At 29.8% G+C, this 17,480-nt stretch overlaps 6 protein-coding genes across 6 annotated transcripts; 4 read left to right on the top strand and 2 right to left on the bottom strand.

The window, feature by feature from the left end:
- Positions 1 to 73: 73 nt before the first annotated feature.
- ND-15 (NADH dehydrogenase (ubiquinone) 15 kDa subunit) lies at positions 74 to 719 on the top strand. Its single transcript, XM_047063455.2, has 2 exons — positions 74 to 388; positions 457 to 719. The coding sequence occupies exons 1-2, from the start codon at positions 170 to 172 to the stop codon at positions 586 to 588; spliced, it is 351 nt and encodes a 116-aa protein (XP_046919411.1). The 5' UTR covers positions 74 to 169; the 3' UTR covers positions 589 to 719.
- LOC124499523 (uncharacterized) lies at positions 625 to 4,922 on the bottom strand. Its single transcript, XM_075728740.1, has 2 exons — positions 3,369 to 4,922; positions 625 to 3,300 (listed from the first exon to the last, which is right to left on the bottom strand). The coding sequence occupies exons 1-2, from the start codon at positions 3,838 to 3,840 to the stop codon at positions 1,799 to 1,801; spliced, it is 1,974 nt and encodes a 657-aa protein (XP_075584855.1). The 5' UTR covers positions 3,841 to 4,922; the 3' UTR covers positions 625 to 1,798.
- Positions 4,923 to 5,449: 527 nt separating this feature from the next.
- LOC124499539 (transmembrane protein 234 homolog) lies at positions 5,450 to 6,572 on the top strand. The gene is made up of 3 exons (XM_047063454.2): positions 5,450 to 5,868; positions 5,940 to 6,099; positions 6,191 to 6,572. The coding sequence occupies exons 1-3, from the start codon at positions 5,692 to 5,694 to the stop codon at positions 6,256 to 6,258; spliced, it is 405 nt and encodes a 134-aa protein (XP_046919410.1). The 5' UTR covers positions 5,450 to 5,691; the 3' UTR covers positions 6,259 to 6,572.
- Positions 6,457 to 8,376, top strand: LOC124499531 (DGAT1/2-independent enzyme synthesizing storage lipids). Its single transcript, XM_047063446.2, has 6 exons — positions 6,457 to 6,881; positions 6,983 to 7,139; positions 7,217 to 7,417; positions 7,484 to 7,597; positions 7,663 to 7,946; positions 8,014 to 8,376. The coding sequence occupies exons 1-6, from the start codon at positions 6,801 to 6,803 to the stop codon at positions 8,098 to 8,100; spliced, it is 924 nt and encodes a 307-aa protein (XP_046919402.1). The 5' UTR covers positions 6,457 to 6,800; the 3' UTR covers positions 8,101 to 8,376.
- A 782-nt stretch (positions 8,377 to 9,158) lies between these two features.
- On the top strand, positions 9,159 to 15,414 carry axo (axotactin). The gene is made up of 11 exons (XM_047063436.2): positions 9,159 to 9,885; positions 10,008 to 12,075; positions 12,146 to 12,291; positions 12,343 to 12,644; positions 12,705 to 13,005; positions 13,073 to 13,276; positions 13,334 to 13,491; positions 13,542 to 14,492; positions 14,550 to 14,644; positions 14,714 to 14,864; positions 14,926 to 15,414. The coding sequence occupies exons 1-11, from the start codon at positions 9,605 to 9,607 to the stop codon at positions 15,366 to 15,368; spliced, it is 5,100 nt and encodes a 1,699-aa protein (XP_046919392.2). The 5' UTR covers positions 9,159 to 9,604; the 3' UTR covers positions 15,369 to 15,414.
- Positions 15,386 to 17,473, bottom strand: HDAC1 (histone deacetylase 1). Its single transcript, XM_047063444.2, has 6 exons — positions 17,151 to 17,473; positions 16,962 to 17,079; positions 16,427 to 16,887; positions 16,127 to 16,364; positions 15,962 to 16,070; positions 15,386 to 15,902 (listed from the first exon to the last, which is right to left on the bottom strand). The coding sequence occupies exons 1-6, from the start codon at positions 17,313 to 17,315 to the stop codon at positions 15,494 to 15,496; spliced, it is 1,500 nt and encodes a 499-aa protein (XP_046919400.1). The 5' UTR covers positions 17,316 to 17,473; the 3' UTR covers positions 15,386 to 15,493.
- Between the last annotated feature and the right edge of the window lie 7 nt (positions 17,474 to 17,480).

The following is a 17,480-nucleotide window of genomic DNA, read 5'->3' as shown; positions in this document are numbered from 1 at the left end:
TTTTAAGTTTTTGCCCTGAAATATGAGCTATTCTGGGCCATTCATTTAAGACGCTATTATACGTCTTTTATGAATGTAATTTTGTTGACTCAATTTTGCGGTCAAAGTCGATCGATTGGAATTTAATTTTTTTTTTCAATTGATTTATTGTATTTTTCATTTGAAAACAATGCCTTATGATCCTCATCTTCGGTTTATCGACCGGGTTGTTCGAACCAATGCTGATAGTGTTGACATTTCATCGAAAACTCTTCAAAAGCAACAAGAATGTGGTGATTTGGAGCAAGATACTTTGGAATGTTTAGAAGCATATGGCGTACGGCGAGGTAAAAAACTTTGCAACGATTTTCTCGAAGATTATAAAGAATGTATGCTGCAAACCATGCAGGTAAGTTTATTCCATAATTGTTTATACTTTTTGATCGATTATATAAATTGTTCATTTATTTGAAACAGAGAGAACGTAATTTCTTAATGAAAAGAGAAAGATTGAAACAGGTGATGAGAGGAGAACGAAAACCAATGGAAGTGTTCGATCCAATTAAACCGCCTAGAGATGCTTATCAATCCGGTCCATTCTATAATTAACGATTGATTGTTTAAAATCAAAAAAATAGCCATATATTTTAGTGATCAATAGAATCATTTGATTCTGTTTAAATTTTGTATCTTTAATGTATATGATTTGAAAAAAAATAAAATGAAATTATTATAATAAATGGATCTATCAGAATAATAGTATAGAGTGGTTTTATTTTTTTTTTTTTTTTAGTTTTCATGGAAAATTTTATAGGTCAACGAACAGGAACCGACAATATTCAATAAACGAAAAATGAATGCAATGTAATAACAAACGGTAACACCAATAGCTCGTTCATAGTAACCACTGAATCTCCAATCATGACAGCCCCATTCTGGTGAAATACCATTAACATTATTATGGAAACAAAAATCTGAATATTTAGCTGTCATAACGGAATGGTAAAGTGCATTTGACAATAACAATAATAGATCAATAAACATCAATATGGTATAGGCGCCAATAGCCACATTGCTTTCGGAACAAAGACAACACATCCATAATAATGCGACCAAAATGGTAAAAGCACAAGTTGTATAATCATTCCAAGCGTTTAAACTTAAAAAACAAATTATAATAGCCAATATGATGATCAATATATTGAACACCGTAATTAACATGGTCATACAGGTTTTAGAAATTGCCATTTTTTTTGTTGCGGTTTTTTCAGATATACACAAATTGATAATCGACCGATTCATAAAAAATCAACGAAAAGAATGACTAACACCATAAGGATTATTATTTTTCTTGCTGTTGCCTGATTTGTTTAGCCATCGCCCCGGTAACTAAGGTTATAATCATTATAAATATATCAAATGTAACAAGTATTTATAGTTGTCAACGTTGACCGATCATTATAATGATGATTGCTGTGGTTTGTTGCATAGCATCGGTTTCATTCGCCATTATATACCATTGCAATTTATTTAGGATTTCATTTCATTTCATTTCATTTTTGTTTTGTTTTGTTTGAATGGTTAGGTATTTTTTTCCATAATCATAATTTATCGTTAAAAAATTAAAAGATAACAAATCGTAGAGAAAAAAGTGTGTTTTGTTTGAGTGTATGTGTGTGTGTGTATAATGCATTTTTTTTTTATTTTCCAAAATAAATGTTTATATTGTTATCAGCATCGGATTTGATGAGAAATTGCGTTGTATTCATTATGGTCGTTGTTTTCTGATGTTTAATTTCCGGATTTAATTAATTTTCATTCATTTTTTCAGCTTAAATTTACTGAGCCAATTGAATTTAGTATCTTTTGGCATCGAATAACGTCGATTTAGATCGGCACGTTTTTCATTATTATTTTTTTTACCATTTTCTCCAACAACAACAGCATCTTTTAAATTAATTTTGCTTTGACTTTTAAGTTGAGGTTGTTTTAATTTTTTTGCTTTCGATTGTACAGTAACATTGCTTTTAGTCGAATTGTTTCGTAATATACTTGTCAATTTGGGTGATTCATTGATTATTTGAGGATTCACCGGTGGAATATACATGACGATCGGATCTCTTTCATGTTGAATGGATCGTGATCGTGATGATGATAATGATCGTGGTGGATGATGATTTTCAACACCCAGATCCGAATATCGTGAACTTAAATGACTTTGGCTTAGATGACGATTTGGTTTCACTGATGGATGTTGAGGATTTTGTTGCTGTTGTTGACGTCCTTCATCACTGATAACCGCATTCATTCGATTCAATGATAAAGTTCTGTGACGATTTTGTTGATGATTTTTTTGCTGTTGTCGATTCTTGTAAGCAGCAGCTAAGCCACCTCTAGTTTCATCCTTTAAAAATTGTTCACGCAAATCGGCATTACTTTTATGCAATCGTTCCGAATATGGTGATTTTGATGATTTCAATCGTAAGGAATTATTTTCAAGTAACACATTTTCATTGTTTTCATCATTTTTATTATGATGAATAATCAAATTATTTTTTTTCATTTTACGTGATTTGCTAAAGCTGTGATTATCATCTTCATTATATGATTGACGCATTGGTGAATCATTTTTACGGTTTGATGATTTCATTGAATGATTGTTGTGAATATAAGATTCATCTGTCGATGAATTTGATATTGAAATTGTTTCCTCGAGCACTTCTTTATCATATTGATTTTTTGGCTTTTTTATCGATGATCCTGACCAAAGATTTTCATTTGGATTTGGTAAAGGAATTTTCCGGAAATTTGGATTATTTACATTGAATCCAAACTCTTTAGTTTTAATATCATACGTGCTGCTATCATCGAATGTTGATGTCTGTTGCTGTTTGCTTTCATTTAATGGCTGTTTATAAACAATGTTGATATTGCCACTAGGATTGTTAATGTTTCGATTGCTTTTATGACTTTTATCAATTTGACTGTAGATAACATCCGTACTTCTTATCGATGAAGATTGATCTAAATCTAAATCCCGTCGAAAATCTGGTGAATTTGGAGTTGGACTTGGAGACGATAATTTAGGAACATCACTAAATGTAGAAACAATGCCATTGTTTGAAGATTTAATTATTTTGATTGGTGGTTTATTTTTAACAACTGGAGCTGGTGACTCATTTTTGAAAAAATCGAAATTCTGATATTTTTTCAAATTACATTGAATGCCTACGTCTCGTAACAAAGTCGATGAATAATCATCAGAAAAATTTAATTCATCATCATAGGTTATATCCATGTCCAAATAATTATTGTTCGCATCTATTTATGGATATAAATTTAATGAATGTAATGTAAATTCTTTCATTCTTTGCATCAATCAAACTCACCATAGGATAAGGAACCAGATTTTTCTAAGCTTGATGTTGTGGATGGATTTTTCTTGACTTTATATTTACGATGTTGTACTGATTTATCTTTCCAGGTTTTTGATCCTTGATTCCAAGATGAAAACATGGCACCATTTCCAGGTAAACGTTTAATATCACGACCAGAATCAAAATTATGTGAAACAAGCTGTGGTCCACTACGCCAAATATTTGATTCTACATTGTATGGTTGATTGATGCCACTTTCATCATCACTATCGGATTTTAATTCAATTTTATTGATCACTTCATCAAGTGGCCATGTTTCATCACAGATTTCACCAAAATTGGAACGAGATCGATTGATACTTCCAAAATGATGTTGTTGCTGCTGGTAATTACTATCATATTGATTATTGGCATCTCTTGATGGTGCCCTAAACGATGATGTTGTCATATGATGTTTTGATGGTTTTTCATTAGTACGCATCATCGTTGCTATTCTGGTTTATAACAACAAAAAAAAAACAATAGTTCAGGTTCATTCATTCAACTAAACAACTGGTTATTTGTGAGTAGAAAAATTCACTTCAATAAACACAGCACTTGTAAATTTTCGTTCAGGTTTTGAAAAAAAACTTATTTGATGAAAATTTTACGAATTTGGATAAGATGATGATCATTATGATGACCAAATGCTATGTGCGAACATTAAAAAAAACGATGAGTGATGAGATCGTTTTCACCTTTTTGGCTTTCATCAAAATTAACAAATAAAATGAACCAAATAAAGCAATTTGACTATATTAAGAATGGGAGGATGTGATCTTGTCTTCGTCATTGTTGTTGTTGTTGTTGTTGTTTTTTTTTGAAGTAAACATCGAAATAAAAAAATAATTTGAAACGTAGGAATCATTGGAAAGAAAAAAAAACTATTTGTAGATGGTTATTCTACAACCGGATTATAATGATGTTAATGATAATGATACAGGTGCGTGGTAGCCAAAATCAATGAATTTAAAGCGGTTCATTCTATAAATTTTTTTTTCAATGAAAATAAAATAAAATGTATGGAATGTATAGGAAAGCAAACAGCGTTTTTTGACGAATAAATAAATGAATCAACACACATATGATAAAAAAAAATCAAAGTAAACTTTTTTTTTACACAAAGGTGTGCATTTCATTCTTTCATTCATCCATTCATGTATGTATTCATGTGTTCATTATTCCAAATACAACAATTGGAACAAACAGTGAAAAAAATAAAATGGCGAACACAACTTGTTGCCATAACTCCAAAAAAGGACATCACATATACAATGATAATTGGTAGAAAAAGACAAGTGAAAAGAGAAATCTTTGCCAAATCAATGATGTTATTACTTGATTACTGTTACCGAGCATCATCATCAACATCAACATTTTTAATGATGAAAAAAAAAAAATACAACAGAGAAACAATCATCACCAATGGCCATAGATGAATATATTATTTCAACGCCTACAATCTTTTTTTGTTGTTGCTACAAGCACAGGAATATACATTTGAACAACAACAACAACAACAACAACAATCCAATAATGGCGGCAACATACACCGAAAACAAAAACAATCATATTTAAAAAAAAAAAATTGTTCAAGGACAATTTGTTTGATATATGTACCATTGATTATGGCACAGCTTTTTTAATGAATTTTTTTTTTAAAGGAAGAGTGAATATAAAATGAAAATGTGTGTATATGAAAAAACTGAATGTTTGCTTTGCTTTTTTTTGTTTTTTTGTTTTGTTTACCTGTCGTTGTATTTCGTACTTGTTTAATTACACATTTTCATTCATAGTGATGGAAAAAAAAATGAATTATCACCAATAAGGTAAACACAATATTATCACTAAATGTTGATGAAATTTAATATTAAAACAAAACAAAAAAAATTTTTTTTTTTTTGGAGCCTCTTTTTATGAACCGGAAAAAATATATCCTGTTATATTTGTAAAAAAAATTTTTCAATTTTAATTTATTTTTTTTTTTGAAGGAAATTTCCGTTCTTCATTTCCTAATTGTCCATGATATGTATAATGTGATGAGTAGGAGTAGACAATGACCATGATGATTAATAAATCAGTACATGTGTGTGTGTGTTGAAAATGATGATAAATGGAATTATGAATTTCATTACATATCTCATGCTTTTATTGTTTTGAAAAAAAATAATTTTTTAACGGTGACAAATAAGTGAAAATAGGCATGATCGTCCATCCATCCACCTCTCAATTGTTGTAAACAAAACAAAAAATTACATTCACTTTTACTCATTCCATTATTTTTTCTAACCACAAAATGTTCAATGATCGTTCATTTGGATATTTACTTACAATGATGAGTGGTATATTATGGGGATTGTCAACACCATTTATGAAACAACATTCTGGACATTTAGCTTGGAATGTTCGTTCGTCACAAAATATTCTTTCCAATGTATGGCCAATAATCAAAATGTTGTCATCTAATTGGAAGGTTGGTATTTTTTTCCAAATCCATTCACAGAATATTTCTAATTATATGGTAACTTTCATGGCTTTAAATAGTTTATCACATTCTTTTTCATCAATCAACTTGGCTCAATTTTATATACATATTCATTGTCCTATACACCGATCAATGTTGCCGTACCATTTAGCAATTCAATCAATTTAACATTGGTAGTATTATTTGGATGTTTCAAGGAAAATATAATCATCAATACAGGTATATAGTGTGTCACGAATCATTAACTTTTGATGTTGATCAATGATTATTCTTAATTTATCCAAATTTCCTTATTTTATTTCCAAAATAGAAATTATCATTGGTTTATTTCTAGTCATTACTGGAATTACATTATGTACATTATCGAATTCATCATGAATAAAAAAAAATTTCAATTACACATTAAATTATGATAATAAACCATTCATCATTTGGCAGAATATTTATATTTTTTTTTAAATGAATTTATGGCCATTTCATCCATAAATGAAGTATAATAATAATCGATATATCGAGAGTATAAACATCAAATGCAAAATGCACTCATGTTTTTTTTTTTACTCTCCCGTTTTTATTATATCGTGGATTCACTCGATCCAAAGTTGTGTTTGTATATATGTTTGTATAATGTAATGAAGTGAAGTAATACTCATGACAGAAAAATAAAGATGATGATGATGATTTTTATTCAACTTGAAACGTTGTATATTTTTTTCGGATAGAGGAAACTCGATTGATTAATTGAAAAAAACAAATTTTTTTTCCCTGATTATCGTTGTTTATCATTGTTGTGATGAAAAAGATTGTTTTTATTCGATTGCTGAAATTAGTTGTTTGTGATTACGATTACCGAATTCATCATTTTTTTTTCTACCATCATCTGCTAAATTCATCACCATCGTCATAAATTGATCATTTTAATGGATTGGAATTTTTCCATTCAAGATTATGTTGATGTTCATCTTATTCGTTGGTTAATATGGCTTTTCACTCCATTATTGGTATGAAATATTTTTTTGTATCAAATCTAGTTCTTATTCATTTTCAATTGTTTTTTGATTATTTTTTTTTTATTTTTCATTTTGTATTATATGGAATATAGATTACATTCTTATTTCCTGTGTTTATCATACTTCTTTTCTACATATCAGCCATAATTGTCTACATTTATCGACATAGACATCAATTAGCAATTGATCAATTATTGGATGATCTTGAACATCGAAGATATTGGGATGGTGCTATGCATGCCATTGCAAGTATGATAACAATAATGATGATCATTATTCAAATCATTATCGTCTTTCTTTTTTCTAATTTTTTTTTATATATTTAGTCATGTGGGACGCTCATGGTCACATTTGGTATGGTTACGAAATTGAAGGCTTTGAAAATATACCGGAAACCGGACCGGCTTTGATTGTTTATTATCATGGTGCACTGCCTATTGATTATTATTATCTTGTTTCGAAGTGCTTTCTCCATAAAAAACGTTTACTTCATTCCGTTGTCGATCGTTTTTTCTTCCATATTCCAGGTTTGCTTTATCATTTTTTTTTTAGATTGAGATATCCATTGTTTTAACTCATTTATTCATGTTAAGGTTGGTCTCTAATGGTCAGAGTACTAAAACTATTTCCTGGTTCCGTGAGCAGCTGTGTTAAACTGTTAAATGAAGGAAATCTAATAGCTATTGCACCGGGTGGTGTACGAGAAGGTAAATTGTCAAATTGTTTTAAAACTAAATCCAAAAAATTAAATTTTTATTATATACTTTGTTAGCTCAATTTGGTAACCATAATTACAATCTTATTTGGGCTGGACGTGTTGGATTCGCTAAAGTGGCCAAACAGGCAAATGTACCTATAATACCGGTGTTTACTCAGAATATTCGCGAAGCTTTTCGTACTGTACAAATATTTCCAAATTTCTTTAGAAAAATCTATGATTCATATAAACTTCCATTGATGCTAATTTATGGTGGCTTTCCTGTCAAATTAAAAACCATTGTTGGCAAACCAATTCATTTTTCTTCCGATTGTACAGTGGAAGAAATTGCCGAAATGGTATTATTTTCATTCATTTAAATTATAATTGTTTTCATTATGAATTTTTTTCCTTATTTACAAACAGACCGCAAACAAACTTGAAGAGATAATAAAAGCAAATCAAACGATTCCCGGTTCCATTCTTCGAGCAATGATACAGAGATTTATTTAATATTCGAAAATTATGCCACTATATAATGGTTGTTCATGTTAAAATTGTTATTTCCTTTTTTTAACTATCACAAAATTACGGTCACCTAATCAGATAAGAATCTCAATGATACAATATAAATTGCACGTGTTTTTTTTATTTATTTATATTTATTATCCGACCTAATATATACAAATTAATTTGTATATATCAAACCGAATACGAATGTATTTAGATGAAAACAACAAAATTGTAACTTGGGTTTTTTTTCTGCAATAAATGATAATACTGTTGCAATACTCAATTTTGACATGTTTTTATCATGCTATACAGTGTGTTTATATGTTATTTCCGTTTTTTCGACCATCACTTGTCAACACACACTTCTTTTTTGTTGTTGTTGTTGTTGTTCAAGACAAGAGAATAACTTTCATTGTTATCATCATCATCATCATACATACATACTAAATTTTGTTTAAATCTAGTTCGTTTTTCTCAGACAAACAATCATCATGAATTTATTGATCAAAATGATTGTTCAATTTTGCCTTTGAAATTGATCGATATCATATTGAACTCATTATCATATACGGTTATTGTCGGCATGATAAATATGTTGTTTTTAAAAATAGATTCATTTAATCGACCGTCAATGATGTACGATTGATGATGATGATGACAAGATTGTTTTGCCGCAAAAGATTTTCTTAAATGACAAGTCATGAATAGAAAGTTCATCCCATCAGTATAATAAGAAAGATTAGCGTTTTTTTTCAAGAAATTCGGCATACTATTATTTATTATCGTTTTTTTTGTTGTCATTTATATATATGAATGATGATTTATCATTTATCATCAATCAATTTCAATTATGACCACCAACAACGATGCAAATGGCATTGACAAAAATTATTCATCAGAATTGCAGTTTATAACTAGTTTCTTATAGCTTTATTCTTCATTATATTATGAATCTATCTCATATAGAATCGTAATGATTATTGTGGATATAATTAACTACAATATATCATTCTCTAATTGTCAAGAATAATGCAAATAATGTCGAAGGTAATAATGAAAATAAAAAATATTCATAACAATCAGCCGGTATAAATATTATTATTATTATTATCATCGTCATTTAACATTAATAAATGTAGCCTCGACGACCGAGATAAAGTGTGTTGTGTAAATAAAAAAAAATCATTTCCATCATTCATGGATTGACGGCAGCTTCAAATAAAATTGCGTATAGATGATGATACTGATTTTCCCATAGATTGTTGATACTTCATTTTTTTTTTTTTTTTTTTTTTTTTTTTGCTAACCACTTGTTGCTGCGACATGAAGAAAATTGAATCAAATCATTTTCTTACTCTTAATCTATGATGATTATTACATCGTTTGTATCATACTTATACGCGCGCGCCAGTATTCATTCATTTAATTTCAAGTAATTGTAACATTCGAATCGACTATGGTAATCATCGATAAAAGAAAAAGAAAAACAGAATTAAATTAAATTATGCGATCAATAAAAATTAATTTTTCAACATTTTATTCTGTTCATTTATCATTCATAATTGCATTCATTATAATTGCTATCATTAAAAATGATTTTCAATATGGTCCAATGAAAATAATGATAGCCAAAGGTCAAACTATTGAAAATTTCACCACAGCAAATTTAATGCTTCCAGATTATTATACATTCACTAAATTAAATTCTCATATTAGATTAAGTGCCAATAAAAATATCACCGATAAGCTTATACATTCCAAGAAAGAAATATCTTTTGATTTCAGGTAAGTGTATTTCGTTTTTGCGAACGAGATGTTTGTTTTTTTATTATTTATTTATTTGTTCAAGTTTCTTATGTTGTTCTTTTAATGATGATGGTTTTTATTTGCATTGTATTCAATTATAGAACACGTTATCCAAATGGAATGTTATTTTATGAAAGTTATTATCTTTCCAACGATCCGAAAAATGTTATTTTTGAATTATTTCTATTCATTCAGAATGGTAGATTCAAAGCAGTGATTGTGAATAGTGATGATATCAATCAACAAACAAAACAATCAACAAAAACATTGCCTCAAGAATTAGTCATTGGTTATGGCATTCATCGTGATGATCTTCATACAGTGAAAATATCGATGAATTTAGAACTGGGATTCTTTAACGTTCGAATAAATTCATCTACTCATAATAAGTATTATAAATCATTGTATTTCAATGCAACGGTCATCAAACAACAATACGATAAACGATGCAATTTTCATCTGATTCTTGGTAGCCATTCAGTTGAATCGAATGTAGGAAGCTCATTGAGTAATGTTCAACATTTCATCGGATGTATGGGAAATTTCAATATTATCTCCCGTTCTAATGTCAATAATTTTGATACATTATCATCCAGTCAATTGAATTTCGTTAATGTCACTGATGGATGTGTTGATCAATGTAAGAAAAATTTATGTTCCAGACGTGCCACTTGTATCAATTTTTATGATACAAAAAAATGTAATTGTTTCGGTACCGAATTAGAAGATCGACATTGTCGCAGTTTCAATTATACCGTAATGACATTTCGTGGCTATTCATCTCTTTCATATAAAATATATTCATTTGTAGACAAATACTATTCGGATGATAATTTAATTAGCTTACATTTGAAAACTGTTCATAATGGATTATTGTTCATTGCACTATCAGAAACGATGAAAAGTTATTTGATAATCAATATTAAAAATGGATTTCTTAATCTGTTATTCGATATGGGCAATAATAATCCAAAGAATTACATTTTCAATAATCACCGATTGACTGATAATGAATGGCATAATGTCACTGTACATCATTTATATCGAAAAATGTATGTTTACATTGATAATATTAAAATACAAGATATAAAAATTGATGCCGTTGAACCATATTTTTATTTCGATCCTGAAATGTATGTGGCTGGCCTACCTGCTAATGTGAATGTTTCACAACTTGATTTACCTTTTTATTTGCCAAACAAAAAATTTGTCGGTTGCTTGAAACATGTCTATTTCAATCGATTCGATATACTATACGATTTGAATATGAATTCGAAAAAAGCCAAATATTATAGTGCACTACCAAAAGAACTTGGTTGCCATCATACTGATTCTGTTCCGATGACATTTCATAGTAAATCATTTTTTAAAGCAAACAATTTCAATCAAACAAAATCATTTTCATTAAAATTTCAATTCAAAGCATTTATGAATAAATTTCGAATAGTAAAAGGTATGTTTCAGACACAAAATCTTGAAACAAAAAAATGGTCATTAATGATACGCAATGAAGATGTTAAGCTAATTATCGAAGAAGATAAAATAAAAGCCAATGAATTGAAATGGACATTAAGCAATGATGATTCGCTCAATATAACTACCTGGAATTATGTGGATATAATTTTCAAAAGTGATGGTCTTATCGAAATGATTGTCAATCAAATCAATGTCAAAGGAAGATATGATTCTCAAGTAGATTTTTTCCATGAAGAAATCTTATTCGGATCTATCGATGATCAAATGAAATTCATAGGATGTGTAAAAGATATTGTCATCAATGAAAACGATATTGAACCTCGTACATTGCGCGAACAAACCACAGTGTTTGGTAGAATCACTCTTGACAATTGTCAATTAATCAATCCTTGTAATAAACCGAAAGCTTGTGAACATGATGGTCTTTGTATACCTTCGATGGATAATGGAACCTATTCATGTGATTGTTCAAATACTGGATATATTGGAAAGACATGTCATTTTTCTTTGTATAGAAAAAGCTGTGAAGAGATTTATTTGATGGATAAACAAAATTCAGGAATTTATATGATTGACATTGATCGTAATGGACCAACACCACCAGCTCATGTTTACTGTAATGTTTCAAATGGACCTAATAAAACATCAACGATTATTAATACTGTAATCGAACATAATATTCAACATCAAGTGGTTGGTATTTTTTTTATGTCATACATTCAGAATGAGTTTTAATTAACATTAATTTTTTTCAAATCAATAGATTGTTCGAGAGAAAGGACAGAAAGGCAATCATTATATGGATGTATTCTATCGTGATTTTAATCGAGAAATGTTGCGTTTATTTGTTCAACGATCAGATAGATGCAAACAATATATTCGATATGAATGTAATAATGCTCCATTAAGGTATCTATGGTTGTTTTGAAAATTTTAAAAATGAAACTAATTTCAAATTAGTTTGTCGACTTATACGTTGCTATATGCAATCAAACCAGAACATAAATTAATTCGTTTAGATAGTGGTAGATCCAAGGGTTGCCAATGCAATGCTAAAAGTCGAAGAGAAAACCAATGTGCTGATCAAGATCTTGATTGTAATTGTGATGCAATTAATATACCTGGATGGAAACATGACGACGGATATTTGACTGAAAAAGATGATGTTGGCATAACGAAAATGTTTTTTCTTCAGTTTCCAAATTCAAGCTGGGATTCGGAAGCACATCTTTATTTGGGAAATTTATCTTGTAAAGATTTAGGTATGTGATTCAAATGAATTTCAATGGTAACATTGGAGCAGTAACCTTTTTTTCAAATAGATACCCAAAAGTATGAAATTACATTCAAAACAAAACAATCCTATTTAGAAGTTCCCGGATGGAAAGGCAAAGAAATGGCAATTAGTTTCAAGACAACGGCCAATGAGGCAGTTATATTTTTTCAGTCACATTTGGAAACAACTTCTACTTATTTCAAAGCAACCATAATCAGTGAAAATGAAATCAGCTTTGAATATTGTCTACGAAATCGAAAATTTAATGTAACCGTCTCATCAAGCCGATGTTTGAATTGTGGTCAATGGCAACATGTACTAATTGAACGAGATGAAACTCAAATGAGGTGAAAAAAAAATTAATGTCTAATGATGATACGAAATCTTATATATTTTTTTCCCATAAATATTTAGAGTTTCGATAAATCAAAATTTTAGAATACTCTATCTAAATGAAAATGATCAATTTATCGATTTTGATGGTAAACTATATGTTGGTGGAGCACCTATCAGATATTTTCGTGGATTAAAAATAACGCTTGGTTTTATCGGATGTCTACGGGGGTTGGTGCTTGACGATAACATCATTAATCTTCATCAATATCTTAGCGTTGCTAGGTTAGTAATTAAAAAAAATTTAATCAATTTAATTATTAATTATATAATTTGAAACAGGTATCCTAGTATTGAATCAGGTTGTCGACCCTATTGTAAACCAAATTTATGTCAAAATCAAGCAATATGTGTGGAATTATGGGGCTCATATCGATGTCGATGTGCTAATCCTATCGCACATAGCGGTACAAATTGTGAAAACAATCTCAATACGAATGGTAATTGATCAATAAATCAATGTAATTATAATAATCTAATTTTATGATAGCTATCACTATAAAATCGGCAACATATCTTCAGAAAGAATTTTCTTCGGATGAAATCAAATCTATTTTAAAAAATGATATTATTCTCAGCTTTCGGACGCATAAATCATTTGCATTGTTACTTTTCATTCATGATGTTTATAAAAACTTTATACAAATTCATATTGCCGATGGAACAAGTGTCGTGTTGATTTATAATTTTCATCAAAAAATTATTACTCGTAAAATTGATATCGGAAATATTTTAACCAATGGTCATCCTGTTCAAATCCATATTGCACGTCTTCAGAATCATACTGTATTCACTGTGAATAAAAATTCTATAATTATACCATACGTGGTGAAATTGATAAAAGACAATCATGAATCAACTGATTTATCATTGTTCGATATCGAAACTGATCATATGATCAGATTCAATTCAACAGCCAGCAAAAATGAGATTTTCATCGGAAGCATCGAATCTTCGGAGCTAATTAATTCGATTCCAGGTTTCGTGGGCTGTATTCAAGGCCTGAAGATTGGTGGAAAACTTTTTGATCTCGAAAAATTGGCTACCGAGATAAAGGAACAAAATACTACTAGAAGTGATCTCATCAAAGTTGGATGTAAAATGCTCTGTGATAATCTACCTTGCAACAATGGTGGTACATGTACTGAAGACTGGGAACATGAATCAACCATTTGTGATTGTGATTACACATCATATCGTGGCGAAGCATGTGATATTGATATTGGAGCTCATTTTGAAAAAGATTCCAGTGTTATCTATTATCTTGACAATAAAATCATGGATTTCAATCACATCGATATATCATTTGCATTCTCTTCACCGAATATGGAAGGAGCAACTTTGTTCATGATCCGGTACGCTAATAGCACACGATTTTTACATATTGCACTATTGCCTAATGGAAAAATGTTTGTGGAAGAAGATGATGGACATGAAATTTGTAAGTTTCTATGTATATCTGATTAAATTTCTTTATTAATAATTTGGCAATATTAAGATTCAAAAATTATAGAGAGTGAAGAGGACAATTTTTCCGATTCATATCGACATTGGGTTCGATATACAAGAGATGACAAATCCGCCCAGATAATAGTAAATGATTATTGAAAAGCTTAAACATATATATATTTTCAATTTATAACATTCGATTCAATTCTATAGGTGGACAGTATAATTTTTGTGATGGACGAACATTACAAAGAATTACAGAAACCCATTACAAACACTGATGAGAATATCATAGTTATTGGTTCTAGCCGGATCAATAATCAAAACTTCAGTTCAATGCCCAGTTTTCGTGGCTGTATATCAAGTTAGTCTAAATACATTTGTTCATGATCATTTAGTTTCATCTATTTTATTGGATTCTTTAGACATAAACATTATATTGGATGAAATAAAAATTGATCCTTTTGAATCGGCATTTGGAATCAGATCTGGTTTGAACGATGTAAAAGTAAACGGACCAATCAAACAAGGAATTTGTTCATCATTTAAAATACAGCAAAAAATCAATGTACCACTCATGAGAACTGATCAAACATTAACCTTGTTAAATCGAGTAGAAATTTGGCTAAATCGTCCAAAACCATCATTAGTATCTTTTAGAATGAAAAATGATGAAAACACTGAACAAGTTTACATGAGCAAATCGAACATTGTGATTATCATAAGCATTATTTATCTATCCATTGTTATGATTTGTGTTGCAATCTATTTACGGAAAATAGAAAAAAGATATCGTCTACTCAAATTTCAAGGTGAAACACCATTTTTCCATAAAAATCAAGTAAAAATCGAAAAAAATTATATGTGAAAATGAGAGAGAAAATATTCGAAATAAAATGAAATTTAATTTAAAATTATCAGAAATGTGTAATATATGTAGAAATTGGGTTTTTTGATGCTAAAAAATGAATAATTTATTTAATAGGAATTGGCTCATTTTTTATCTTCAGTATTTTCGGTGTTGATTACAATGGTAGCAGGTGTAGTTTCAGAGTTTGTTGCACCCGAACCAGTAGAAGAAGCAGTATTCGTAGCAGATTTTTCATTACTCTCATTCGATTCTTTTTTATCCTTTTCATTATTGGAATTGCTTTCGGTTTTTACTTTCTTGGATTTTTTATAATTTCGTGAATCTTTTCGATTGTCACCTTCATCTTCGCTATCGGAATGTTCATTTTCATTCGAGATTCTTTTTTCCGATGCTCTAATGCTGATACGTTCCTCTGGGTTCTGTTTTTCATCCTCATCTTCCATTTCAACATCAACAGCATCTTCAGGAATAGCTTGTGATTGTACACCAGGGGCATGAGGCAACATACGAAGATTCTCGAATAAACGAGTTCTACAAGAAAACAATAATAAGTAATAACTAATTATAATTTGAAATTCATTTCAAATTACTTTATCTTTTCCAGGTAATCCGGAGAATTTGCATTAGTCATATTTGATGAACTGATATGAAGTTTGAAATCTGGACCAAAATATTCAAAGTAATCATTGTAAGGTAATTCTGTAGGAAAATAGTCATTAGATCAAAGATTTGTCATAAACATCAAATAAACAAACCATTAGATACTTCTGTATCCAAAGCTACTGCCGTTTCATAGGTCCAACAGCGTGCAACATTACGTATAGTATAGCCACCACCACCGACCAATAAAAGAGGCAAATTGAATTTTTTAACAAATTCAACACATTTGCCATGACCTTTTAACGTAAGATTAAAGCAACCTAAACGATCTCCAGAAAGAGAATCGGCGCCACATTGCAAAACAATGGCGCTTGGTTGAAACATTTCGATAACCTAATTGATAAGGAATATCATTTTTAAAACATTATAATTCGAGTATATAAAAATGAGCTAACTTTTGAGATCAAAGGTTTGAAAATTCCTTCATAGGCTTCGTCATCGATGCCATCGCGTAGTGGAAAATTGACAGCATAATATTTGCCTTTACCAGCACCAATGTCGCGAAGATCGCCAGTTCCAGGAAAATATTCACCATACTTATGAAAAGAAGCTGTCATGACACGATCAGTGGTATAGAATGCCTCTTCAACTCCATCACCATGATGAATATCGATATCAATGTAAAGTACACGTTGATGATATTTAAGCAATTCCAATATGGCTAATACAATATCGTTTACATAGCAAAATCCAGAAGCTTCAGATTTTTTCGCGTGATGCAATCCACCGCCCCAATTTATAGCAATATCAGTTGCTTGTTTATTGAGTTTTACCGCTCCAGCAACCGAGCCACCGGCCGAAAGTTGACAGAATTCATAGAGACCATCAAAAACAGGACAATCCTCACCGACATTGACTATAATTGTTGATGAAAAATAAAAAAATTACGTTATTCTTACAAAATAAAATAAAATTCAACAAAATTCTCACATCTTTGCATCTGTTTATTATATTCGCTCATGTTATCCGGACGAATGCTTTTTAAAAATCGGATGTAATCATCGCTATGGTATTTGGTCATTTCCTCTTGAGTCGCTTTATGCGGCCGCTATATTAATATAAAAAAATGATTTACAATAATTTACAAATAAAAATCGATTCATTTCACTATAAACATACATATATTTCCATTTTTCTATAAAGACCATAATTAAGAATCAAATTATGAGCCATACGAATTCGATGTGGTTTCATTGGATGTCCTTGGCCATAATAATAATTTCCAATATCACCATCATAATAATAGCAAACACGTTTTTTTGATTGACCGGCTGAAGATGTCATCGTTGATCTAGGTGTTAATCTGATGAATTTTCTAATGACAAATGATTTTCACAATGAAACCAAATTATGGTGAATCGAAATAGATATTCTATATTGTCAAACACAACACTGTGTGTGTGTGTTGTAATTGTGTGTGCGGCCTCCTCTTTTGAAACAATGCTTCAA

This window comes from Dermatophagoides farinae, chromosome 2 (assembly GCF_024713945.1).
Source record: "Dermatophagoides farinae isolate YC_2012a chromosome 2, ASM2471394v1, whole genome shotgun sequence".
In the NCBI taxonomy this organism is placed as follows: Eukaryota; Metazoa; Arthropoda; class Arachnida; order Sarcoptiformes; family Pyroglyphidae; genus Dermatophagoides; species Dermatophagoides farinae.
This window is presented reverse-complemented; position numbering and strand designations above follow the sequence as displayed.

Excerpts from the sequence above, each read along its gene's own strand:
- ND-15 (XM_047063455.2), top strand. The coding sequence starts at position 170 with ATGCCTTATGATCCTCATCTTCGGTTTATCGACCGGGTTGTTCGAACC. Across the intron at positions 389-456 it reads GTATGCTGCAAACCATGCAG|AGAGAACGTAATTTCTTAAT; the intron begins GTAAGTTTATTC and ends TATTTGAAACAG.
- LOC124499523 (XM_075728740.1), bottom strand. The coding sequence starts at position 3,840 with ATGATGCGTACTAATGAAAAACCATCAAAACATCATATGACAACATCA. Across the intron at positions 3,301-3,368 it reads ATCTGGTTCCTTATCCTATG|ATGCGAACAATAATTATTTG; the intron begins GTGAGTTTGATT and ends ATCCATAAATAG.
- LOC124499539 (XM_047063454.2), top strand. The coding sequence starts at position 5,692 with ATGTTCAATGATCGTTCATTTGGATATTTACTTACAATGATGAGTGGT. Across the intron at positions 5,869-5,939 it reads TGTTGTCATCTAATTGGAAG|TTTATCACATTCTTTTTCAT; the intron begins GTTGGTATTTTT and ends GGCTTTAAATAG. Across the intron at positions 6,100-6,190 it reads AAATATAATCATCAATACAG|AAATTATCATTGGTTTATTT; the intron begins GTATATAGTGTG and ends TTTCCAAAATAG.
- LOC124499531 (XM_047063446.2), top strand. The coding sequence starts at position 6,801 with ATGGATTGGAATTTTTCCATTCAAGATTATGTTGATGTTCATCTTATT. Across the intron at positions 7,140-7,216 it reads TGCTATGCATGCCATTGCAA|TCATGTGGGACGCTCATGGT; the intron begins GTATGATAACAA and ends TTATATATTTAG. Across the intron at positions 7,947-8,013 it reads TGGAAGAAATTGCCGAAATG|ACCGCAAACAAACTTGAAGA; the intron begins GTATTATTTTCA and ends ATTTACAAACAG.
- axo (XM_047063436.2), top strand. The coding sequence starts at position 9,605 with ATGCGATCAATAAAAATTAATTTTTCAACATTTTATTCTGTTCATTTA. Across the intron at positions 12,292-12,342 it reads TGTAATAATGCTCCATTAAG|TTTGTCGACTTATACGTTGC; the intron begins GTATCTATGGTT and ends ATTTCAAATTAG. Across the intron at positions 13,277-13,333 it reads CAATATCTTAGCGTTGCTAG|GTATCCTAGTATTGAATCAG; the intron begins GTTAGTAATTAA and ends AATTTGAAACAG.
- HDAC1 (XM_047063444.2), bottom strand. The coding sequence starts at position 17,315 with ATGACATCTTCAGCCGGTCAATCAAAAAAACGTGTTTGCTATTATTAT. Across the intron at positions 17,080-17,150 it reads ATAGAAAAATGGAAATATAT|CGGCCGCATAAAGCGACTCA; the intron begins GTATGTTTATAG and ends ATATTAATATAG. Across the intron at positions 16,071-16,126 it reads GGATACAGAAGTATCTAATG|AATTACCTTACAATGATTAC; the intron begins GTTTGTTTATTT and ends ATTTTCCTACAG.